At 37.8% G+C, this 26,735-nt stretch overlaps 1 protein-coding gene across 1 annotated transcript; it reads left to right on the top strand.

The window, feature by feature from the left end:
• Positions 1–346: 346 nt before the first annotated feature.
• Positions 347–23,036, top strand: tm9sf3.S (transmembrane 9 superfamily member 3 S homeolog). Its single transcript, XM_018242065.2, has 15 exons — positions 347–641; positions 7,548–7,743; positions 10,828–10,950; positions 11,571–11,731; positions 12,161–12,238; positions 13,789–13,920; positions 14,958–15,124; positions 15,805–15,899; positions 16,747–16,877; positions 18,349–18,488; positions 18,897–18,965; positions 19,810–19,956; positions 21,278–21,361; positions 22,212–22,288; positions 22,874–23,036. The coding sequence occupies exons 1-15, from the start codon at positions 570–572 to the stop codon at positions 22,939–22,941; spliced, it is 1,740 nt and encodes a 579-aa protein (XP_018097554.1). The 5' UTR covers positions 347–569; the 3' UTR covers positions 22,942–23,036.
• Positions 23,037–26,735: the final 3,699 nt, after the last annotated feature.

Below are 26,735 nucleotides of genomic sequence, written 5' to 3'. Positions count from 1 at the left end.
TTGGTGAAATCCCCCCTTGTCTGAGCACTGCTAAATTGCTTCAAGAGGCAGATCTAGATAACAGAAATAGAAAAAAAAATACTGCTTTACAATTACTTTATTTGTGCACACAGTATGGACCACGGGGGAGCAAAGACTTGTAGTTGTTACAAGCTACTGGGCCATTTACACTGTATGTCGTGTGACAACAAATCATGACTGTGCTGTGGCCTCCGAGCTGCTACAACTCCATGAAAACATGGCGGCGGGGGCTGTAGAACAGCTGACAGAGAGCAACACAGGCGGCAGCTCCTGTACAGTCTCAGACAGTCCTCTCGTTATGGCAAAGCAGTACAGGTAACTCCACACCCTCAGAGCACACGCACACCGTTCACTTCCGGGATGCTGGCAGGAGGTGAGGCACTTCCGGTTGCGAGCTCCGTGGCCGGATGACGTGGCTGAGCTACCGCTGAGGAAGCGGCGGGTGTCGGAGCAGGGGCAGTGACAGCAGCAGGCGGTAGAAGGAAGAGGCAGGAGGAGGGATTACCGAAGCCATAGCCGCTGTGCGTGAGCCGAGCTGCCTGCTTAGGATGAGGCCGCAGAGGCTGCTGCTGCTGTGCCTGTACGTGCTGTACGCCCGGGCGGACGAACACGAGCACACGGTGAGTTTCTTAAACCCGGGGGTGGTGGAGAGTAATTGTCTAGGGCCTGTGGGAAGGAACCGGCGAGGAACAGGCCTCCATAATGTTGGGCCTAATGCTTTGCTACTAGCGCATCCCCCAGTGTTTCCTGATGCCTTATACCGGCCTGGAGCTGCACTGTGGTCTCACTATAGGCTACTGGGCCTCACAGCACAATCATTGCAGCGCTCTCTCGGTATCCATAGTAACAGCACATTCCATATTCTGTCCCACCGGCTCATGGGCCCCCTGCAACCTCTGCTCCCTCTATAGTTCTGACCCTGCAACTTTAGTGTAATTGCAAACATGTCCCTTTTAAAGCAGGCTTTACATCTACTTTATATCCATGAAGACTGTAAGGAAATGCTGGGGCCTGTACAAGGCTTAGCTTTGAGTCAGTTTCACATAGAAAAGCTACTGGCGCAAGGGAGACTTGTGTATCCTCATATTTATGTTTATTAACATTTGGTGGTAACTGCCACTCTGATTATGGCCTTGTAGATGTGAATAATCACCCCTAGCTTGAGTTAGTGATCACACTGGGCAACAGGTGGAAAAAAAAGTAGAAGCATGATAGGACTTAGCAGTCATTTAGTCTGGACTGAGATTCATTATAATCCCTGGCATTTCAAGTACACCGAGGCCCAATATAAAGCTCTGGTTTGCTGCAGTGTACACAAGCATCTTTGCCAGATTTCTAGATTGTTGGTCAAACCCTGATCTCTCTCTACTCACTGAAAATGAAGTATAACATTTGCTCCATATAATCTCCTTTTAGCTGCAGGTTTAACTTCTTGCTCATCAGCAGTACTAACTATTATACCACAATGCTGCCCATTGGTTGCACAATGATTTTATTTCTGGAACGGGTTATACGTTGATCTATCATAGGACATAATCGTGACATGTGCTGTGAACCTTGACTTTTAAGAAATCTCATCTTTCCTAAAGCTTGGATAATGGATTCCGTTCTACAGCATGAACACACTAATTGTCCCGTATGCTCTTAGACATTCCAAATGAGATCTTAAATGCATATAATGCCGGCACTAGTTTCTTACTGTAGCTACAATCTATTCCAGCTATTGTTACCCTTTCTTTAAATAGACTGTCCATTCATTATGCAGTGTCCCTAAGCCGGCACATACAAAAAGACACTGCATCTAAGTGTAGAGACTGGTTACGTAGCCCAAAACATAAATGTGTATTACATGGGCTCCTTGTAGATTATTTTTGGAGGATTTTTCATGCTACAAGATACATGTCCGTTATCTCTTGAAACTTTTATTTTATGCCAAACTCAAATTTCTGGATTTGGGCTATTGTCCTGAAGCCTTAGCCTTATTGTTGTTCTTGTTGATGATCATTTGCCAATGCAGTTTAAGAAATGATGGCATAGCAGGGATATTTGATTTATTTAAGGAATACACTTTTAACAGTGAAGTTAAATTGAAAGCCCATTATGCATTTTTGACATCTGCTACTATAGCCTGTAGTGATTCAGAAGCTAGTGATGTGTCATGAGTGTGTGCAGTTTAGGCCAAAAGATTAATTGCTCTGAGTTGATTTTTGCCTCATTAGTGATTACTTGGGGAGACCTGCCATGACTATTCTTGATTTAGGAGATCCTGCCACACTGACAAATGGCTAAGTGGTTTCTTTCTACCCACTTGGTAAAAAACGTTGGTTTTCTGTAGTGATGCACACATCCGTCAAATCTGTATAAGTTGGACATGCTGCATTTGCTTTTCATTGCTGCACTTATCTTATTATCCTTTTGAGGCATAATACACTGTATTTAATTTTTTTAATGAAATATAAATAAATATAAGGTTTCGACTGAAGTGAACATAGCACTGTTGTTATCTGGTAGACTTATGTGTTCCACAAAATCTTGTCATTCAACTATACAAATCTGCATTTGAGATTTTGTTGGGTGCAACATCTGATGATTCCTGCTGTAATATAACAATCCAGTCAGATGAGTTAATGCATCTAAAGCTGAACATGCACATTAAGATCTACTCTAACAATAGTTTGAACAGTTCATAAGGTGGATTTTAAAGGGAGGCCACTATACATGGGTCAGTTTATGTTTTTTATTGAGAAACAAAAGTCTGTAAAATGTATTTTGTTGGAAAAGAATATGCTGCACTTTCTGCCAACAGTCATGTTCTGTCTGATGGCATATCTTTCACTTGGTTCAGATCAGATTTGGGGGACAGCAAACCAAATTCCCCAGATAGTTGTAGCCTTCAATGATAGGCTGGAGTATTCTTAGCATTCTTGTTTGCCAAGTCATCCCACTGCCACCTTTACACACCTGAGCTGGTTAGATTATTACTTCCTGGATTAGTAAAGGAACCGCCACATGCTCAGCTTTGCAAATGGTTATATATATATATATATATATATCTCTATATATCAGACTTCTTCTCCTAAGGCGTGGGCATTCAGATTCATATATATATATATATATATATATATATATATATATATATATATATATATATATATAGTAACCTTATACACATTTTTAGTTAGTTTATTTGACATTAGTGGAGTAGAGGACTATTTTAACAAATATGTATGGTTATTTTTGTGTGTTGCACTAAGCTGGACAAAAACAGAAATGGTTAAAGTTTTATTCCAATTTCCTGTTTTGATAGAGATGGTTAAGACAAATCACTAATCTGCTAAGAAACTCTGCGATCTGTTGTTTCTTATCCCAAAGATAACAACTAGTGGAAGGATTGTTTGTTTATACAGAGGGCTTTTTAGTGAGCTGCTAATTTGTTTTGTGCAGCTGACCGTTTTCGTTGTTGCCCCTGTTCATTTATACTTTCTGCCCATTTTATGAATTAGTATGAAATATTTTCAGCACAGGCTACACTAAAAATGGTTATAGTGCCTCTTTAATTTATCACACTTAAAGCAGAGCTGCACAATTATACAAATAAAACCCAACAAAAAGAACATTATTGCTTTTAGGTAATATCTCAGGGTGATCACTTAGTTACAATACAGTCCTGATGTATTTTAATGACAAGAAATATGACTAATTTTGAAATATGAAAATGTTATGCCTTGTTTGAAAACTGCAAGAGTTAATCTATATTTTTTCATCTCGTGAGGTTCTGATGAGTAATAGGCATTTCAAAAAGAGCATTTTGTTCACTGCTGTTTCTGCTGGTTGACAATATGTGCAATCTGCCTTTCTGTGTGCAGTAAAGTCGTTTTGGAAGAAATTGTCACTTCTTGTTTTTACTTGTTTGTTTGTTTCTCATATAAATTGCTCTTTCGTTCTGACCCTATATTCTATTCACCTTTTGCAGTCCTGTGGGCCATCACACAGAGCCCTCTTGCAATTAAACCTTTGGTGCCAATGTTGCATAATATCACAGCGGACAGTGTTTTAAGAGAACGAATGGCAAAGGAATACTATATTGATTTCCCAGTTTCCCTTCCACACCCTTAAAGTACAGGGGCCAACATTAGTTGTGCTAGTTTTTCCCTCTCTGTTGTAGTAATGTGGTCAGAACTGAATGTTGTGTTCCTCTTGAGTATTTCAGCTACAGTTACGGTATGTTCCTAGTGATGGCTTGACAAACAATGCTATATCACTATGAAACTGTTCTTTAAGACCTGCATTACCACCCCCCCCCACCACCACCACCACCACCACCACCACCACACTTTTTGGCATACAGCAATTTTAGAAACTTTGCAGTTTTTAGTAGCTCAGGAGGCATCCGAAAATGATGTGGAATTGCCCACTATTGTCTGCTTGTCACATGTAAACTTGACTATCTGCATTTCTAAACAGCAATCGCCTGAAAGCATTTGCCTAAGCGTTTTCAGGTTATATTCATAGTATGGCAGGTAATGCCTTCTGAGCTTCTAAATATTGTACATTCCGTGCATTAATCTTAGTGCTACTGACAGACCAGAGAGGGGCGTTATGACCACTGCTACTCTCCTGCGGACAGTAGTGGTGCCATTGGCTTAAAGGGATTCTGTCATGATTTTTATGATGTCTTTTTTTTTTTATTTCCAAATTACACTGCAAATAATTCACTCTACCATATAAAATTTAATTCCTGAATCAGCAAGTGTATTTTTTTAGTTATAATATTGGTGTGTAGGCAGCCATCTTGGGTCATTTTACCTGGCCATGTGCCATGTGTATACTCTTGAGAAAGATCCCAGTAAGGGATCGAAACGTCGAGTTAAATAAAAAGTTTTTCTTTATTTTGCCTGAAAATCCTGTGAGTGCCGCCATTCTTCACCTATACATTTACCCTGCAGACTCGGGCACCCAGGTACTCTATCCTTTAAATGCACCTTTGGACTGTAAATATATATATATATATATATATATATATATATATATATATATATATATATATATATATATATATATATATATCTCCATGGGGGGGAACTCGCAAAGTACAGGTATAAGATCCCTTATCCGGAAACCCGATATCCAGAAAGCTCCAAATTACGGAATGGCTGTCTCCCATAGACTACATTTTATCCAAATAATCCAAATTTTTAAAAATGATTTCCTTTTTCTCTGTAATAATAAAACCGTAGCTTGTACTTGATCCCAACTAAGATATAATTAATCCTTATTGTAAGCAAAACCAGCCTATTGGGTTTATTTAATGTTTAAATGAATTTCTAGTAGACTTAAGGCATGAAGACCCAAATCACGCAAAGATCCGTTATCCGGAAAACCCCAGGTCCTGAGCATTCTGGATAACCGGTCCCATACCTGCACCAATATTTTTGTCCAAAGCTAGCGGTCTAACCTGTGGAGCACATATAGTGGATTTCCTGCTTATTGGATGAGATTGGTTAGAAAATGGGCATTATCTCCAGTTTTTATACATTGCCCTAGCAGTGAACCAGTTTTTACTTTTCTCTGGACAGTGATCCAATACAAAATTTGTTTGTAAGCTGCATTGTATCTTAATGATGTCAGACATAAAAATCTCTTTGGCAGAATTGGAGACATTGGTTCCCTCTTGAGGAACAAATTTGGGTGTGGGCCCCATTAGATGACTTTGCTCTTCATGGTATCTTTCACTCTCGAAATTGCCTCGCTAGGCGATTTCGAGCGACAATAGAAAAAAGATCGCCGCGTGTGTTTTTTCGCTGGCGATTTTTCGCGATTCCCCATAGACGCCAGCGCAAAAGTTTCCCCAGCGATTGCGGCTTAAAAGTCGCGGCGAAAAGTCGCCGCGAGTCAAATCGCGGCGCTATCGCCTAGTGTGGCCTTAAAGTTACTCTCTGTTGATGATTTAAATCAACTCAGAAGGCTGCCATGGGAATGTCTGTTGAGCTACATGATCAAACAAAATAATCAGATCTCAATAGAACATAGGCTCTTTTTTTCAGGACCATGTCAGTCTTCTGCATAATTCAAGTGGGTGAGTGTTTCAGCTGAATTTAGACTTCCAGCTGGACTGCTTAACAGTTGTATGCAAGCCTTCTGTTTTGTTTCTAGTAACACGTGCTGTTGTTGAAAGCATTTTTAATTTAGTTGATCTTTTGTTAAAGGTACAGTAACAACAGAAAAGTGTTTTAAAGTAATAAATATAATTTACTGTTGTGCTGCACTGTTACAACTGGTGTGTTTGCCTCAGATACTCTCTATCGAAAGGGCACCTGTCACCCAAAGATTGCCCCCCCCCCCAATAGAGGTACAGACTAATAGTGGGACTGGCAGACAAAATTGGAAGATTTTTTGTCTGATGATTTTGTGTCTCTGGCATGACTTCATAGTGGGTACTACTACATGAAGGTGCACAACTTTTAGTCCATAAATTATCCAAAGGGCTTGTCCACATCCATGTAAGAGTACTCAAAAGTAGTAGTTCAAAAACAGCTGCATTTGTTTGGTATGGGCAACCTAGCTTTACATTAAAGGAGAACTAAAGCCAAACTTAAGAAGTAGCTAGAAATGTTGTACATTATATTCTGGGCATCTGTACCAGCCCAAGGCAACCACAGCCCTTTAGGAGTAAAGATCTGTGTCTCCAAAGATGCCCCAGTAGCTCCCCATCTTCTTTTCTGTTGATTCACTGCACATGCTCTGTGCTGCTGTCACTTACTGAGCTTAGGGACCCACTAACAATATACATTACACATAGAATAGAAATGTCACAACATAAAGCTGATTAGTAATTAATACAGATAGGCAGCACAGAAACCAATGCAACTAGAATCAGAATTTAATAGTCAGCCCTGTAGTATCAGCTTATATTACAGACAAACCTCATTTTGTGCTTGATTATTTGCAGTGGCCCCTAAGCGTCTCTGCTCGGACCCAATGAGCGTGTGAATATCACAAACATCCCTGTGTCAAATTTGAAGTCATGGATCATTGTTGCTATTGAGAAGCTGAAACTTTAGGCTGGTGCAATAAGTTTAGTATGTGACATATGGCATTTTTAACCATATTCGTTTTTTAGGGTTTAGTTCTCTTTTAAGCTTGTGTGTGTCAAAGAGTTTAATATGTTCCTAAAATAATGTCATAATGGAGTAGATGATTAAAGCACCACTATACAAACATTGACATACTGTATTTCTGGTACACTTTCCACTTGGGTGATTGGGTCATTTTTAACTGTAAAGTATTAGTACTTAGAAGTTGATTCAGTTTTCTACTTTTTGCTATTTTTACCTTACTACCAGTACTTCTGTATACCCACCTCACCCTTTTACCACCCTGACAGGTAAATGTTCTTTGACTATAACAAGCTTAGGGCTCTCTTACAAGCAGGTGCTATTTAAAGGAGAGTGTTGCCTATTTGTGTTATAGAACTATGTCATTTTTACACAGTAACTCAGTACAGTTTCTTTTTTTCCCCTTCCTAGTATGATGACAAAGAGGAGGTTGTTTTATGGATGAACACAGTAGGACCTTATCATAATCGGCAGGAGACATACAAATACTTTTCATTGCCCTTCTGTGTTGGAACAAAGAAGAGCATTAGCCACTACCATGAAACCTTAGGAGAAGCCCTGCAAGGGGTTGAACTAGAATTTAGTGGCTTAGATATTACATTTAAGGGTGAGTATATGAGAGTCATGATTATTCTATATGGCATAATGCACACTGTTACTATTCACACACTGTTTGTAGAGCTGTAGTCTTAAAGGGATACTGTCATGGGAAAAAAAAAAAATTCAAAATGAATCGGTTAATAGTGCTACTCCAGCAGAATTCTGCACTGAAATCCATTTCTCAAAAGAGCAAACAGATTTAGTTATATTCAATTTTGAAATCCAACATGGGGCTAGACATATTGTCAATTTCCCAGCTGCCCCAAGTCATGTGACTTGTGCTCCGATAAACTTCAATCACTCTTTACTGCTGTACTGCAATTTGGAGTGATATCACCCCCTCCCTTTTCCCCACCAGCAGCCAAACAAAAGAACAATGGGAAGGTAATCAGATAACAGCACAAGATAACAGCTGCCTGGTAGATCTAAGAACAGCACTCAATAGTAAAAACCAATGTCCCACTGAGACACATTCAGTTACATTGAGAAGGAAAAACAGCAGCCTGCCAGAAAGCATTTCTCTCCTAAAGTGCAGGCACAAGTCACATGACCAGGGGCAGCTGGGATATTAACAAAATGTCTAGCCCCATATCAGATTTCAAAATTGAATATAAAAAAATCTGTTTGCTCTTTTGAGAAATGGATTTCAGTGCAGAATTCTGCTGGAGTAGCACTATTAACTGATGCGTTTTGAAAAAAAACATGTTTTCCGATGACAGTATCCCTTTAAAGATTTATGACGTTCATTATAAAAATGTAATAAATGTAATGAAATACTCCACATATTGACTTAAGTGGGATTCTGACAGATTTAGTATTTTAAAATAATGGCATATATTATGGCCTCATTCTATTGCATAATAAATGCACACCTTTTCCTTTTATAAACACAGCTATGTGATCTACTTTTCAGAAGCTCATTATCCCACAACTCCAAATATAGCAATAATATTTTAGTAATGTTCAAATAGGCCTTCAACTTTTTATGAAAAAAAGTTCTTCTTAACTGTTATCAAGCAGTGCTTGATTTTAAAAGGGCCCTCTACTCAAACAGGGTTTTCTCGCACAGCTACAGAAAATGCTGTTTTCCAATATAAAATGTTTTAAACTTATTTGTAAATGTAATTGCCGTTGAAAGCAGTATTTGTTTATCCCTTTCTGTCTGACTCTGGAAACAGCGTAGCAGAATCCAGCTGCCCTCTAGGTCAGCACATTATTATTTTTTTAGGCGTATAGAGAATATAAACAGTCAGACAGATACTGCTTTTCCATTACAGATTGCTTAATTTATATTGTTTCATTAGTATTTTGGTGAACTAACTCTTTTTAAAGGAATAGTAACATCAAAAAATTAAGTGTTTTAAGATAATGAAAATATATGTACTGCTGCCCTGCATTGTTAAAATGTATGTGCTCACTTCAGAAAACTACTGTTATGTCTATAAACAAGCTGCTGTGTAACTATGGATGCAGCCATTCATGCACAGGATACACAGTAGATAACAGATAAGCTATGCTAAATCTAATTATATACTACAGAGCTTATCTGTTATCTGCTCTTTAACCTGTGTCTTTTCTCCTTTTTCAGTTTTGAATGGCTGCCCCATGGCTACACAGCAGCTTATTTATATAAACTATAGTAGTGTTTCTGAAGCAAACACACTAGTTTACCAGTGCATGGCAACAGTACACTATATTTTCATTACTTTCAAGCAGTTGGAGTTACTGGTCCTTATGAAGCTTGCATGAATTTACTGAACAACATGTTTTTTTAATGGTGTTAGAATAGGGCTGTTACTCCGTTTAAGAAATACACTATTTTTCACAGCTTTTTCGGCTTTTTTTTTTTTTTTTTTTTTTTACACACCTTTAAAAATAAGTCTCTGTGTTGCTGCGTAGTTTTTCCTGACACATTGCACTAGTTCTAGTTTCTAATGTCGCACTAGGCAATTTATCTGCCTGCTGAGACTTCTTCTGCCCATATGAACAGTCACTGACAGGAACTGTATCCATTATTCACTGCTTGCACTAGAGTCCTGCGCGGGTCCATTTTTTGGGACCCGACCCGCAACCTGCAAACCACATTCTTACCCGCTTGGACCCCCGACCCTACCCGCAAGTACCTTATCCGCAACCCGGACCCGCTGACCATCAAGAATCAGGTAGTACTGTCATTGGAAACCGGAAGTGACATCATCTGAAGTAGACGTGACCAGAAAAAAGGAGTGAATATCGATATTGAGAAGACACGCAGAACCACCAACCCGCGGGTATACCCGCACTTGGAACTTCCAAATGCAACCCGCAGGGTACCGTAGGTTTTTGCGGGTACCCGACCCACTGCAGGACTCTAGCCTGCACAGCTTGGATTTCGGCCAGAAAACACTTGTGTGAACAGGTAAATGGCATTCCTGTCAGTATCTGCTCATATACATGGGAGCTGCTTTAGTGTGGATGACTCGTTGATAGAAAAACTGCTCATTGTGACATAAGTCTACACTTTGTTCTTTATTTTTCTGGTTTTCCAGCTTTTCTGTATTTTGGGCTATATCTAGTTGACTAGATAAGAATAGTGCTGATTTCCGGTTTTCTTTTTTTTTTTTTTTAACCCTTCTCCTGAAAAGGGCTTTCTCCTTCCTCCAGTTATTTAAATCTTTAATTTGACAGCTCTAAAGATAAGTAATTTAAAACCTGAGAATCCATATTTTGCATTTTCTCTACATTATTTACCGTTTAAACGGTTCCTGAAGTTTAACTGAGCTTTTTCCTTAATTAGCACTCTTGCAGATATCCATTATTGCTACGGTTGGGTCAAAATCATAACCAGAATATGTTACTTCAAATATAATCTTGCTCAGATGAATGCAGTACTAGACTGTTAAGCTCTGGCACTGTATTAATTCTAGGAGCATGGGTCGCTCCAGTGTTTGATTTATTTTTGAAATCCCTAATTCAGCACTTGATCAAAAATAATTATTTGTTGAGCATTTTTGTTGCTACGTGCAGTTCACATACCTGTCCATGGTGCAGTATCTTCTTGTGTAATTAGAATTTCTATGTGCATTGAAGATGTCATTTTTTTTTTAAACAGATGATGTCATGCAAACTTCATATTGTGAAATTGATTTGACGAAAGGCAAGAAAGATGCTTTTGTTTATGCCATCAAGAACCATTATTGGTATCAAATGTACATTGATGATTTACCAATATGGGGTAAGTTTAAAATTAAAGGGGGGGGGTTCGTGTGTGTTTTTTTTGTTAACGTGGGTGCATGCTTTATATGTTTTCCTGTACTGAAAATAATTAGAAATGGTGTTACTACTTATGTAACACCCCTTTTAACTCATGTCCCCACTCACTGTCTGTCTTTCTTTAATCTGTGTTTCTTGCAGACCAGCTTTAGGGCAGGTCACATGGAGCGGGTCTTCCACTTTTCTCAGCCTGCATTTTGTATACAGGCAGAGGAAAGCTGACCTGCTGTCATCCATTCCTTCATGTAGCCCTATATAGAGGCATGGCATCTATGTGTGTCACTACACTGAGCAGATTTTATTGGGGTTAACCCAATAGCTAAAGATACATTTACAGATGTAATAACACCCTTTTAAAAGATTTTGAAAGTTCTCATGGCTATAAAATAATAGATAAGGTATCCCTTTGATCACTTTCATTAATATTATTTATTCTTTCTTGAAAACTGTTTCATACAACAGTAGTACTGCTTAAATGGGAAAGGGCAAGTTAACCTATTAGATGTTTTTGGATCCTGTTCAGTTTTTGCTAGGCTTGTTCCTGTTACGCGAATAACCAGTTTAATTTATATTTTATTACAGGCATTGTAGGTGAAGCTGATGAAAATGGAGAGGATTACTTTCTTTGGACTTACAAAAAGCTTGAAATTGGTTACAATGGAAATCGCATTGTGGATGTGAATCTTACTAGTGAGGGCAAAGTAAAGCTGGTCCCTAACACTAAAGTTCAGATGTCCTACTCTGTAAGTATCCTAAGTTTAAATGTGTAATAGCCAAGTGAGTGGAATTAGTATTACTGATTATAGCTATTTACATGCGTATAATATCCTGTTATATAGTAAACTGTTGTGTGATTTCTAGGTCTAGGCGTTTGAAGTGTAAGTCTTTGATTATAAAAGAGTCGGAGATGAGGCCATTTTTGACTATTCTTATTACCACCTTACTAATGCACCTTATTAATGCACCTTATTAATGCTATTTGTTTCTATGTTCTTCACATACAAATGCAAATATTAAATGCATATTTATGTAGAATTGAGTAACAATTTCCAGTGCCTTTCATTTGTGTTCTGTACTGAAAAGAAACATGTAGTTTGTTTATTTGTTCAGTTATATAAAACTAGTTGCTCCTTTGCATACTACTAGTGATATATTTAAATATTTCTTTGAAGGTTAAATGGAAAAAGTCAGATGTCCGATTTGAGGATCGATTCGACAAGTACCTTGACCCTTCATTTTTTCAGCACAGAGTACGTAATTTCAGTGTTAATGTTACATCTTCGGCTATACCTATACAACATTTTACATGCTGGTGGTGCTTCATTAAATACTATTAGAACCATTTAAAAGCTGAATTGAGTGCAGTAGGGCATACTTTGTTTATATTCCAGGATGCTGGATAGCATGGCATGCAAAGCATTTGTATGGCGAGGATGGGAGCATTGTTTCGAAACTCCCTCATACTCCCTCGTATGAGATGTTCTTATACTGGCATTTGCAACATTCTTTTAAAACCTGATCATCATCTAAAGTGCATGCAGTCAACAGTTGTTATATACATATATATAATGTGCACCAAGCACATTATAGAAAAAACTGATAAGCTATGCATATTTAGCCCATAGTAAAGTTTAAATAAAGCTAAGGCACCACACCTTGTATATTGGCCAGTTTGTTTTTAAAGTTATAATCCAAGGGTGTATATCACAATAAAGAATAAAGATGTATAGTGATTTTTTCCCAAAAATCCAAAAATCAAAAGTGTATTGAAAGTATAAAGTAACTTATTGGGACAATAAAAGTGGCCTAATGCATTTTGTGCCTGTTGAGGCACTTACTCATAGGCAAGTAAGTATTCATTATCCTGTGTAAAAGGCACTTTTTTGTCTCCACAAAAAAGCTTGCTATACCTGCTCTGATTTGGTCTCTCCTATTTCACCCTAACTGCCCTACCATCAGGTTGGCTTTGGTAGACCAGCCTATGATCTTGTCCTACATAAAAAGTTCTTCTGTCAGTTCTCCCTGTCAGTGGATTAGTAGATGAGAAAATAACCAGAAACTGAAGCTCTTCACTTCCTGCAGTTCAGATCACTCGGGCTGATCGAATGGAACAGTGGAAAGCGTAAGATTGTTTATGGACACTCTTACAGTATCCGAATGTCCAGCCTGCAGGCCAGTCCGTTGGATAGCATGGAGGATTGTCATGCATGTAATCTTACTTTAGGACATGATACGGAATAACCTGCTGATTCAGCTAAACTCAGGGAGTGGTGCTTGCTGTCACCTTAAACATATATATTTATATTTTTTATTTATTTATTTTTTTAACATACATACACACCCAGGTGTAATTTGTAAAGATTTATTTGCTCATAAAAGACAGCATAAAAATTGTATTAAATATATCAGAAGATCAAAATAAGGTCAGGTGCAACACCATAGGCACCTGACCATCGGGAACTAATTTAATTTATAACAATAACACATGTGGCATGCAGGTATCAAATATACTGATAGGATCAACTCATCTGGGCATTTTTTAAAATCATTTATCATTTATATATGTGGCTCAGTACTTGAATACTTTGAAGCCATATCTAAGCAATCTGTACCCTTGGATCTGCAAAAGCCGTATGTATATTATGATCTCCCTTTACATACCATATATTTCACCTGCACCTGGGTTTATATATATATATTTTTATTTTTTATGTTATTGTGCTTATTTTCTTCTACTTCTGCTTTTTTTCTGTATGCAAAATGTAATCAATAAGAGCTATTGTTTTTTTTTTATTTATAGATACATTGGTTTTCAATTTTCAATTCGTTTATGATGGTTATTTTCCTGGTTGGATTGGTGTCCATGATTCTTATGCGAACGCTAAGGAAAGATTATGCACGATACAGTAAAGAGGAGGAAATGGATGACATGGTGAGTAGATGCTTTTAAATGTATCCTCATACAGATAGTATAATTATGCCGCAGAATATCCACCTTCTGCAAATTTACCCTATGCATTCTATTTAGACGGGGTTTAAGCATGTGATTATAGAAACCCGTTGGTCGTGTAGGCTTGCTTTAACAGGCACTGTGTATACCTTCTTTTGCATCTGAAAGACACTTATCTAGATGTATGCAGAAACCGCATATGTTAATCCACATTGGGTCCCTGGGGATACAGCAGGATGTTATATTGGTGCCCTACCTTGCCATTGTTTACAGGTATCCGGTCACTTCTGGTTTTACTGGTGTATCAGGTCACTTTGGGACAAGATGTATTTAATTAATAATTATTTAATTGTATGGTGTGGGATCCGTTATGCAGAAAGCTCCAAATTACAGAAAGGTTGTCTCCCATAGACTCCAATTTATCAAAATAATCCAAGTTTTTAAAGAACTATCTCCTTTTTCTCTGTAATAATAAAACTGTACCTTGTAAGATATAATGATTCCTTATTGGAAGCAAAACCAGCCTGTTTTCTCGTAGACTTAAGGTACGAAGATCCAAATAATGGAAAGATGAGTTATTCAGAAACCCCATGTCCTGACTGTTCTGGATAACAAGTTTTTTTTTGCAGTAGCAACTACCAAGTTCCACTTGTTCTAATTGGCTGATTCCAGTATACTACTAATGCACAGTTTGGTTGGGCTATTTGCAGTAGAAAATATGTTAGAGAAAGCACACTTATAAACATGTTTCATTTGTTTAAAAGGGTTATTGCTCATCCACTACATTATAGTATTTTTTTTACAATATAAGATTATTATTTCGTTTTCAGTTTCCTTATTGATAAAATATATTCTCTGCCTTATTCAAGTAATTCCTTTTACTTAAGCTGACCATAATAGGTTGCACTACTTATGTTGCATGGTAAACATTGAGTGAATCTCTGTCAAGGATGGCCAATTTGGGCTGATCTGATTGTTTGGAGACCCTATTTACACTTTTTTTTTGCTTTTTATTTTAGGACCGTGATTTGGGAGATGAATACGGGTGGAAGCAAGTCCACGGAGATGTTTTCCGGCCGTCAAGTCACCCTCTTATGTTTTCATCTCTAATTGGATCTGGATGTCAGATCTTTTCCGTCTCTCTCATTGTAATTATCGTTGCCATGATCGAGGATTTGTACACAGAGTGAGTATTAAAGAGACACTGTAATAATTATAGTTTTGAAAACAATTAATAGTTTTTATGGCCTAGCTTGCCAAGGATACTCCCATGTTCTAAAAATGCTAGTGGTAGTACTTTTTTATGCAGCCCACTTTCTGTAAGAGTCCATTTGCTACATAGTATTCTTGTAGCTGTATCATGGCACTTTGGTAGCAGGTCGGGTACTGCTGAGTCTCTGTCCAGGACTGTGAATAATAATTACAGACTCTGATGAGCATTGGGCAGCTAATACACAAGTCCGATGTAATGTTTATGCGTGCAGTCCAGGCTATGGGACTTGTTTATTAACACTGGGCAGATTTGCACCTTGGCAGTAACCCATGGCAAGCAATGAGAGCTTAGCCAGAAGAAGACACGAAGATCTGGAAGATGGCTGCTGTGAAGTCCGCTTACACAAGGACTAACTCTTTGCAGATAGTGCCTAGGTCAGAATTAAACCCTGGATCTCTAACCACACTACACTACTTGCTGTTTGTTTTAAAAGCGCATTTCCGTAATTCTGGAATTCATTTGTTTTTTGTTTGGAAAAAAACTCGGAGCATTTAAAAAAAATTCTGGAGAATATAACAGTCTATAAGTTTACCTTCTAAGGAATCCAGCTATAACTTGTGTTGTGACCTTTTGTTGCTACATTTACATTGCAGGAGAGGTTCCATGTTGAGCACTGCTATTTTTGTCTATGCTGCAACATCTCCAGTGAATGGATATTTTGGAGGAAGTCTTTATTCTAGACAAGGAGGTATAGTTTATTTGCTTTACTTGTTAAAACCTTGGGGGCTTTCCAGTTGTGCTGACTTGGGCTTGTGTGAAAAATGCTGGGTATTTTTCTACTTAAAGTTGAAATTCCGCAAATCCAGGATTCGGTTTGGGGGGTTAATTGGTTTCTTAATCTGTGACCAAACTGAAACTAAATCCTTAACATTCTGTAAATTTAAAGGTCATGACTAGGAAAAGGGGATGTATAAATGTGTTTTGTTCAAGGTAAAACATGGCTAAACAATTTCTGGAGAATGAAAAAGAATTATGCATTCATTGAATCACAACTCGAATGCATAGAGTGGGTGCTCCCTGAAATGTTGTGCAAGCCACACACTATGTGCTGATAATTGTGCCGCCATGCAGCCCTATTCATAATCTCATAGAGATTTTCAAACTTTCACATCTATCTTGGGTATTTAAAGTACAACTGAAAACGTAATAAAGAGCTGTTATTTTTTGTACCTATGTGCCCTTATTACAATTCCTTAGCCTTTTGCCTGAATTCCCTGCAGCATTTTTGGTGCACAGCCAAGCAATATGTGGATCTTGTTGGCCAACCTAAATGGTTAAAATATACCTAATTGGCCAGATATTCTGGTGCAGGTATAGATGCAATTAGATGCATGTGCCATGGATCCTATATATTCCCATCAGAAATTAAAAATGATAATTAGGTTGTTGCACTGTTGCTTCTTTATTCCAAAGCTAGATGGAGTAAGCCAAAACAATATTGTTCAGTATCTAATTTGGGTGTGTCTTTTTTTCCCACCCTGTGCCATACAGCCCCCCCCCCCCACACAAATGTAACATTTTTAAACTCATTTCAGGCCGACAGTGGATAAAGCAGATGTTTATTGGAGCTTTTCTAATCCCAGCAATGGTTTGTGGAACTGCATTTTTCATCAACTTTATTGCAATTTACTATCATGCATCAAGGGCAATTCCATTTGGGACAATGGTAGGTCAGCAATTTTTTTAAAATAACCGTAAAACGAATATTTTCAAGGATACAACTGTATTTTGAACTGTTTCATGTATGGGAGGTGGTTTCAGCCGCGTCAGGCATTTCTCAGACATTGTAGAATCTGTCTTGTGTGACATTAGACTTAATTAGCTCCCTAATTCAACACAGTTTCTTACAAGCAGCAGATAACAGCAGATTATATTTATTCAAAGCCTTTTAAATATTTGACTTCCTAATCCCTTAACATACATTTTTCCTACTAAGTAAAGTATGTTTGTGTATGAGCTCCTTAATAACCTGCAGACCCAGGAATTATATCAATAAATAATAACTAATGGAGAATTTTGTTTTGTAATCGGATAACATCACTGACTAACAAAATAGAATAAAGTCACTGCTTGTTCTTCTAGCCAGGATTCTGGGATTGCTACAAAGCGAAGGATTCTAGGATGCTGCAAAGTCAATATCAACTGTTCTATTGCAGTTAGACTGCGATGTATTTAAGAGCACTGCATAATATTCATTGTACAGTGCTGCGTATCCTAGAAGCTCAGTTTAAAGAACACTGTATATACATATATTTTGGTTTTTACAAAATAGTGTTGTATTCTATATTCCTCTTTGCAGTCACCAGGTGGCACTACCACCCACAATTCTTTACATTGTCAAAGTACAAAGTCAGGAAAATTTGCAACTCAATATACTTTAATGCATATTTATGTCCTTTAATTTGTTGTGGAATGAAACGGATCTAGATTTTGAACTTCGTTTTCCCAGTTTATATGAATTGTAACGCTATTTGTTAGCAGAATATGACAAAAACAAACTATTTAACTGCTTTTACACTTCATCGGCTATCATCTTTATCTGTGAGATTCCCAGCTGTTTCTAAATCACGATTTTGTAGTGTAGGGTATTATAGATTATGTGAGTGTATGGAGGGGTCAGTGTGTGCATGTATGGATACTGCGTTTCGTTTGAAGGGGATGAACTTGATGGACTTGTAACTATATTGTAACTGCTGTATTGCATGTTAGGATTGTGCCCCAAACAGATTTTATAAAAGAAAAATCTTGGCCTGAGGTGGATGTTCTGTTGTTCAGTGCAGCTATTTTGCAGTAAATGAAAAGACTGAAAGACTCTGCAGCTATTCAGTCCAATCAATTTGAAAAAGGCAGTCCTACCTGAAATGTAATCCTATTTTATGAAAATACTGTGCAGTAACCTACATTCTAACTGCAAAGCCATGTTAACATGTGACTGCCTTGCTCCAACCTCATACCGTTTGTACATTTTATCCCAAAAAGCTGTAGAAGTTACATTTTGAATTCTCTTTGTAGTTTTCTGCTAAGTGTCTGGTGGAAAATTGTCAGGGATGTTTACTATGTTTATTTTACAATAATCTGCTATTAACAAAGAGTACAAAGTAACTGGCTATATACTAACACACCTTTGTTTCCTTTAGGTTGCCGTTTGCTGTATTTGTTTCTTCGTAATCCTTCCATTGAACCTTGTTGGAACAATTCTTGGTCGAAATTTGGCAGGGCAGCCCAACTTCCCCTGCCGTGTAAATGCAGTTCCACGGCCCATTCCTGAAAAGAAGTGGTAAGTACACTCTTGGTCTAATGGTCATTGTATTAATATTATACCCTCCTATGTGGTAGGGAAAGCATATAGAAAGATACGGATACAGATGAAACCAGTAGTGTTACTGGAAGGTATCTCCTTCATCACGTTTCAATTAGGGATCTATGCAGATTTTTGGGAAAAGAATCCGCTTTCAGTTTAGCACTTCCTGGTTCTACCTAGCTGATTCTTGTATTGTACAACAAAAGGCAATGAATAAGGCATGTTTATATTTTATATATCGTATATAGTGTCCATTGTACTGATAGAAGTGCAGTAACATGTACTATTTAGGGACAGCATGGATATTGCATTATTAATTAAATAATAAGTTAATTAATTTTATTTATTTTAAAGTTACATATTTGTCAAAATTTGGTTTCATAGGTTCATGGAGCCAGCTGTCATTGTCTGCTTGGGTGGAATTTTACCTTTTGGATCAATTTTCATTGAAATGTGAGTATTCATCTGAAAATTATAGCCTGTCAAACTCCTGATGCAGCCTCATGTGTCATTATTTTTAACAGGCAGGGCAAATCTAAGGAAGAGGATAAAGTAGATCACCACAATAGGATGCATTTACTTAACCTTGACCTTGATTTCATGTTTCCACTTCCACTTTGACTGCAGACTTAAATTAGCCCTAATAACTCTTGTCTCTGTTAATTTGCTCTGAAGACTGGCAAATGGAAAGTGTTAGTTTCCTTTTATTGTTGGCAGTTCGCACTGAAATCAGTGGGTGGCAGCAAATTTGTGTTTTTCTCCACCATCTGAAATATGGCAGCTGAGAAAAATCCCCAGTTGTCATAACCTTTATTGTATTAAGCTTTGGGCAAGACTATATGGGGCATATTTATCAGAGTGGAGTTAGAGATAGCCAGAGTCCACTAGAGTGAAATTCCGCCACTCTCCATTAGTTTCTATGGGATTTTGAAAGGCATATTTATCAAAAGGAGAACTTTCACTTTCACCTATTGATAAATACTCTTTTAAAAATCCCATAATCCCAGAAATGAATGGAGAGTGGCGGATTTTCACTCTAGTGGACTCTGGCTACCTCTAACTTCTCTCTTTGATAAATATGCCCCTTTGTGTGTGGTGGACTTTAACCGCAGGAAACTCTGTTATTAGAGCCCACGTTCATAATCTGCTGCACCTTTATACAAGATTGTCCATACATTAAGCTGTTTGTTTTTTCGCTGGGCCTTATTGGATAAGGAATCCTAGTATAATATGTTAAGTTACCGTTCTTACATGTATATCCTACAACTGGTTTTAACTTTGGTTTTCTTGTACCTAGGTATTTTATTTTCACCTCCTTCTGGGCTTACAAAATATATTACGTGTATGGATTTATGATGCTGGTTCTGGTTATACTCTGCATTGTTACTGTATGCGTGACTATAGTATGTACATACTTCCTATTAAATGCAGAGGACTACAGGTGGTAAGTATCTTTATATACCATTGACATGGTTTTCCAAATACTTGTCACATTTTATACGCAAGGTGCACCTAACCCATTTAACCCATTTTGTGTCAAAATGACTGTGTGATGCATTTGTGTTAAGTTCATGTTTAAAAGCATATGGTCATTATCGACACTTAAGGAATTGTTCCGTATAAAAATAAAAACTGGTTAAATAGATAGGCTGTGCAAAATAAAAAATATTGTCAATATAGTTAGTTAGCCAAAAATGTGATTTATATAGGCTGGAGTGTCTAACATAATAGCCAGAACACTATTTCCTGATTTGCATCTTTCTTGGTTTCCACTGATTGGTTAACAGGCAGTAACCAATCAAAAACTTGAGGGTGGCACATGGGTCATAACTGTTGCCTTTGAATCTGAGCTACATGCTGAGGATCAATTGCAATCCCATGTGGCCCCCCTTCAAATCAGTGACAAACTCCCTAGTTAGAGAGCTGAAAAGCAGGAAGTAGTGTTCTCACTATTATGTTAGACATCCAGTCACTCCAACCTTTATACATTACATTTTTGGCTAACTAACTATATTAGAAACATTAGTTATTTTGCACAGCCTATCTATTTATCCAGTTTTTATTTTTAAACTGAACTGTTCCTTTAATGCTAACTATCACATTGCTTTACTCTTGCGCATAGTCATGGGTGCATTAGACACACATCCTACAGCTTTTAGGAGAGGATTTGAAAGCATACTTTTATAGATCTGTATTTATCACATAGAACATGTGGTGGTTACAACATTCTACATTATTCAAAGAGGTGGTTCACCTTTAAGTTAAAGGAGAACTAAACCCCCTTGCTAATAAAAACCCCTACCCTCCATAGTCCCCCCCCCTTCTCCACTCCCCCCTGCACAGGTGTTAACACAAGTAAATGTCCCTAATCCGGTAATTACCCCTTGTTGCAGAGTCAGCGCAGTGGAGCTCACAGACGCCATCTTCTGGCGCTTCAGTAATGTTCGGGTCTTCTTCTGGCACTTCAGTCATTTTTGTCACTTTTGGTGCATGCGCAGTTATAATGAACTGGGAAAATGCTCCCAGCAGGAAGTAGTATTCTGGCTATTATGTTAGACATCCAGTCACTCCAGCCTTTATACATTACATTTTTGACCAATTAACTATATTAGAAATATTTTTTTATTTTGCACAGCCTATCTATTTACCCAGTTTTTATTTTCACACTGAAAAAAAAAATTTGGTAAATAGATAGGCTGTGCAAAATGAGCTTATAATACTTTTGTCTCAGGATTTCAAGTAACTGTGTGTATCTATTCCTCCAGGCAATGGACAAGCTTCCTTTCTGCTGCATCAACTTCAATCTATGTTTACATGTACTCCTTTTACTACTATTTTTTCAAAACAAAGTAAGTTTAGTTGTTGACGCTCTTTCTATTTTTTTCAGCGCAGAAACTTTAATAAACTGCAGCTGGAAGTGAAGTGAACTGTAACATATTTGTAATGGTTGTGATAATGCCTTTTTGTAGTTTGGTGGTTGGAGGAGAGAAGGTTACAGTTACCACTATTTTTTTATACGTAATCTTTCATGGTATGGGATTCATAATTCAGAAACCTGTTATTCAGACCGAACCGAATTATGGGAAGGCCATCTCCCATAGACTCTCTTTTAATCAAATGACATTTTTTTTTAAAAAAACTTTTTCCTTTTTCTCTGTCTTAATACAGCACAGGTATAGGATCCCTTATCCTAAAATCTGTTATCCAGAAAGCTCCGAATTGCGGAAAGGCCTTCTCCCATAGACTCCTTTTTATATAAATAATCAAAATTTTTAAAAATGATTTCCTTTTTCTCTGTAATAATAAAACAGCAGCTTGTACTTGATCCAAACTAAAATATAATTAATCCTTATTGGAAGCAAAACCAGTCTATTGGGTTAATTTAATGTTTATATGATTTTCTAGTAGACTTAAGGCATGAAGATCCAAACTACGGAAAGATCCGTTATCCGTAAACCCCCAGGTCCCGAGCATTCTGGATAACAGGTCCCATACCTGTACCTTGCACTTGATCTCATCTAAGATATAATTAATCCTCATTGGAGGCAATACAATTCAAAATAATTTTATTTCATGTTTAAATTCATTTTCAATAGACTTCTGGTGATCCAAATAATGAAAAGATCCCTTATCCAGGTCCTGGTAAACAATATTAGCGGAAACTTTCTAATCACGCGTGTTTCTTTTTATTTTCCTCAGGATGTATGGATTGTTTCAAACATCATTTTACTTTGGATATATGGCAGTATTTAGCACAACTTTGGGAATTATGTGTGGTAAGTATTCGAGTATAATGTTTTTACCAGGTCCTTGGAGTAATTGTGTCCTTCGATTCCTTCGTTTGCCATTTATTACTTGTCAGTGACCCACAATGTCAAGATGATCTTTCCATCTGATGCCTGTTTTTTGTATATTGTATGTTAAAATACAGGCTCCATATTGTTGTTTTAAGTAGGTCCTGAAAATGTATCATTTTGTCTCACTGTGTACTTGTATACAGTTGAGGTTACAGGTATGGGATCCGTTATCTGAAAACCTGTTATCCAGAAACCTCTGAATACAGAAAGGCCATCTCCCATAGACTCCATTTTATCTAAATTATCCACATTTTTAAAAATGATTTCCTTTTTCTCTGTAATAATAAAACGTTACAAGTTACAAGTTGAAACTTTTTTTTTACTTGATAAACAGAAGAAAATAATTTTCCAATCCCTGTGCTTCATATAAATCAGACTTCCCCCCCCCCTTTATATACAGACAGGGGGTAAAAAGAGAGGGAAACGTCTGAGTATTGATCATGTAAGGAATTGAAGTCGAAACTGTCAGTTTTTCATGCAAATGATCTTTTTTATATCTTTTAGGAGCAATCGGTTACATGGGAACAAGTGCCTTTGTTCGGAAAATTTACACAAATGTGAAAATTGACTGAGATATCCATCGGAAATGGGAACTGTGGATCAGTTACTACTTTTTTTTCTGGGGATGGGGAGAATTATGCACATTAGTGCCAGAAGAGATTGGGTTTTAACACTGGGTACTGTGTTGGTCTCCGTTTTGTGGAAGGCTTAAAAAATGGCATCACTTTCATTGATCCTAAGTTCTCACTGACCGCTCTTTCCAATCATCACCGCGAATGCTTGGATTATACGCAGTAAGCATTAATACAGTACACGGCTAATCTTCCCAAAAAAAACTAGCTCATTAAGATGAATAGACTAGCTCTCTTCAGTGAAGAGGACATACAGTTTATTTAAAGCATTTGTTCCATTAAATAAAAAAGAGGGAAACTTGGCTGCTGAAACTAGTTGATTAGTAGTCGTCTCGGTACCTTCTCTAGGAATGATGTTCCAGGAAAACCTTCTCTTCTCTCTGTTTCGTCGCCACTTTAAAGTTGTATGTTTATATTTTTACTGTGGTTGTCCATCGGTTTGCAGTGTCAACTACATCTGCACTCTTTTCCTTAAAGGGATACTGTCATGGGAAAAAATGTTTTTTTCAAAATGAATCAGTTAATAATGCTGCTCTAGCAGAATTCTGCACTGAAATCCATTTCTCAAAAGAGCAAACAGATTTTTTTTATATTCAATTTTGAAATCTGACATGGGGCTAGACATTTTGTCGATTTCCCAGCTGCCCCTGGTCATGTGACTTGTGCCTGCACTTTAGGAGAGAAATGCTTTCTGGTAGGCTGCTGTTTTTCCTTCTCAATGTAACTGAATGTGTCTCAGTGGGACATGGGTTTTTACTATTGAGTGTTGTTCTTAGATCTACCAGGCAGCTGTTATCTTGTGTTAGGGAGCTGCTATCTGGTTACCTTCCCATTGTTCTTTTGTTTGGCTGCTGGGGGGAAAGGGAGGGGGGATATATCACTCCAATTTGCAGTACAGCAGTAAAGACTGATTAAAGTTTATCAGAGCACAAGTCACATGACATGGGGCAGCTGGGAAATTGACAAAATGTCTAGCCCCATGTCAGATTTCAAAATTGAATATAAAAAAATCAGTTTGCTCTTTTGAGAAATGGATTTCAGTGCAGCATTCTGCTGGAGCAGCACTATTAACTGATTCATTTTGAAAAAATTTTTTTTCCCATGACAGTATCCCTTTAACACAATAAATTGCATGTAATAGAACGGCTTTCCATATAATCGGACCAATTTCCTCACGTATTTAACTCTGTAACTTGTAATAAGAATCCATCCAAAGAGGGCTGAAAACAGGTGTGCTCGGCACTGCAATTTACTTTATAGTTACAAGGAAACAATGTAAAATGACGACATTTTCGTTTTTATGTCTCCTTTGAGGTCTAGATTTAAAGGAAGCATTTTAATTGAATTCCTATAGTAATCTCCATCCTTCCCACGTTTCAGTACTTTGAAATACGTTTCATTTTTTTTTTTTATTGTTTGGGTTTAATGAAGGCTTTCCTTAAAAACGTAATGGGGGAAATAAGTGTATATAATAATAAATAATGTAACTTAGGTTTAGATCCCATGTATTTGGATGTACAGGTTTACTACAAAGTCCTTTTTTTCTTGTACAAAATCTGTGGAGTCAGGTGGCTTTTTCCTCCATCTTGCCTGCCATTTGCATGAAACCTCTGTTTCTTTCCATGATGTGTGTGTGTATGTCGGATTTCTTTTTGTTCGATTTCCTTCTGAAGGAGTCAGATTTGTAATTTAGGCTTTTTTTTTGTTAATCCTGTCTGGACACTTGTGTAACATCTGAAGCGCCTGTGGCTTTGGAGTGTTCAGAAAACTGAAATAAAACTTTCAGACAAACCCTTTCTTTGACCCTTTTTCTAAGTCGGTCTCCTTCCATTTGTATTTTGTATGTTTTGCCTCATACACATGGTGGCCGGTGTCAAGGAAAGAAGTCTTTACGGAGGCACCTTTTTTCTACTAACAGCAGGTCTCGTAGGGTTTACTTGTTTGAAGGCCTGAGTGCATTAATATCCCATTGGGACAGTCTTCCTTTTCCAGATCTTTACGTTTCTAATTGCCCATCCAGATGGATTCAGCTTAACGACATGTATTTGCATTTATGTTCATCCAAGATGGCTACAGTGTAATATTTATTTTCCCCTAGTTCAGACCATTCCTCCGTTAACAAAGGAATTCAGGGTACGCTCAGCAAATGACAACATAATTGTGCTCCTATTTAACCTCTGGCTAATCATTGTTTTCTGTACAGTTCAAAGAAATCCCATTATCACTGAAGATTTTTGACCTATTTGAATGTATCCGTCCATACCCGAGTTGATTTCTAATTATGCTTATCTACAGAAATAAACCTGAGATAAGGGATGTGATTGAACATGGTATCGAGTGGTTTTCTTTTTAAGTTTAACGGACGATATGACCAGATATGTTCATAATTATCTTCCGATGCTTTTCAATCATAAGGAGGGAAAAAAATGTACATTTTACTACCAGTAAGGTTCTAACGCAATCCTGAAGGAGGAAACCAGCACCGTGGGTTCTAGCAGGAAATAAAGCCCATTTATATGAAATATTGTTTCAATAATGAGCAATCCCCTAACATATGTCTAGATTATATCACATGGATTCTCTACAATTTCCTAGACCCAGCAGCCCTCTGTGAACTTATGGTTCTGATCTACTTTATGTGTAATATTGGTGCATCTTTCCATGTGACTTGGGCTGATTACTCCCTGGTAATAGATAGAGATCATTTTCAACATTACCAATGTCCCTGTACATATAGCACTGTATATACCTGAGGAACGGCATTTGCCCAGGTGAGCAGCTGCCTCTAAGGGTAGGGACACACGCTAGGATTCGGGGGGGGGGGGGGTTTTAGTTGACAAACCGCCTCTTCTTCAGGCGACTAATCTCCACGAAAAGCCTTCCCCTGCCGTTGACTTAAGATTCTAGCCGGCGGGAAAGCTTTTCAGGAGATTAGTCGCCCGAAGAAGAGGCGATTTTCTCCTTGAATCTTCGTGTATGTCCCCCCCTAAATGGGGAAGTAGCCATGACAGCAGTCATCTTTTTAAGCACTAGGTTTCACACTGATCAGCTTTACCTGCACCACTATAATATACTGCTCGGACATTCAAGCCATTATCACATTTTCTATTCGCTTATGGATGACTGGAGCAGACCTTGAAGCACAGGCTAGCTTATCTGTAGTGGTGGGGACAAGTCTAATCAATTTATTGAATAGAATAATGATTCTCGTTTGGCTTTGGGCTAAAAATAATTCTTTGAAAATGAGGGGAGGACGTGTACTAACTTACCCTGCCAGAAGCACAATAAAAGGGGGATATCCAATCACAGCTCTGCATTTACACAAGCAAAGTGAAGCTTCAGCTCCCTATCAGGTCAGCCAAACTCCTGATTGGTTCCTATCCTCGAGTGCAGTGTCCAGCATGGAAAAGAACGCAACAGGAAGTGGAGTTTTGGAGAAATTTTCAATAAATCAGTCCAAAATGTAGCCTTTTCTTATATATGAGGGGTATGACGCACGGACACATTTTTATACAATATGTCCCCTTTGAAGAGTGCAGAAGGGAAATAGTACCACAACTTACTTTTATGACTAATGCTCAAATAATGCTCATGTTAGCAGACTTAATTCATACATCTGGTGCACACATTGCATCCAGAACAATTATTTAGGAAATAGCTTGTGGTTCCAGGTCGGAGTCAGTGGAATAGTTTGTGGCCAACGAGAAAACAATGGGGGGCATTTACTCCATATG

The sequence above is a fragment of the Xenopus laevis genome, chromosome 7S, assembly GCF_017654675.1.
Source record: "Xenopus laevis strain J_2021 chromosome 7S, Xenopus_laevis_v10.1, whole genome shotgun sequence".
NCBI lineage: Eukaryota > Metazoa > Chordata > Amphibia > Anura > Pipidae > Xenopus > Xenopus laevis.
Note: the sequence above shows the minus strand (reverse complement) of the source record. Positions and strands in the feature narration are given on the sequence as shown.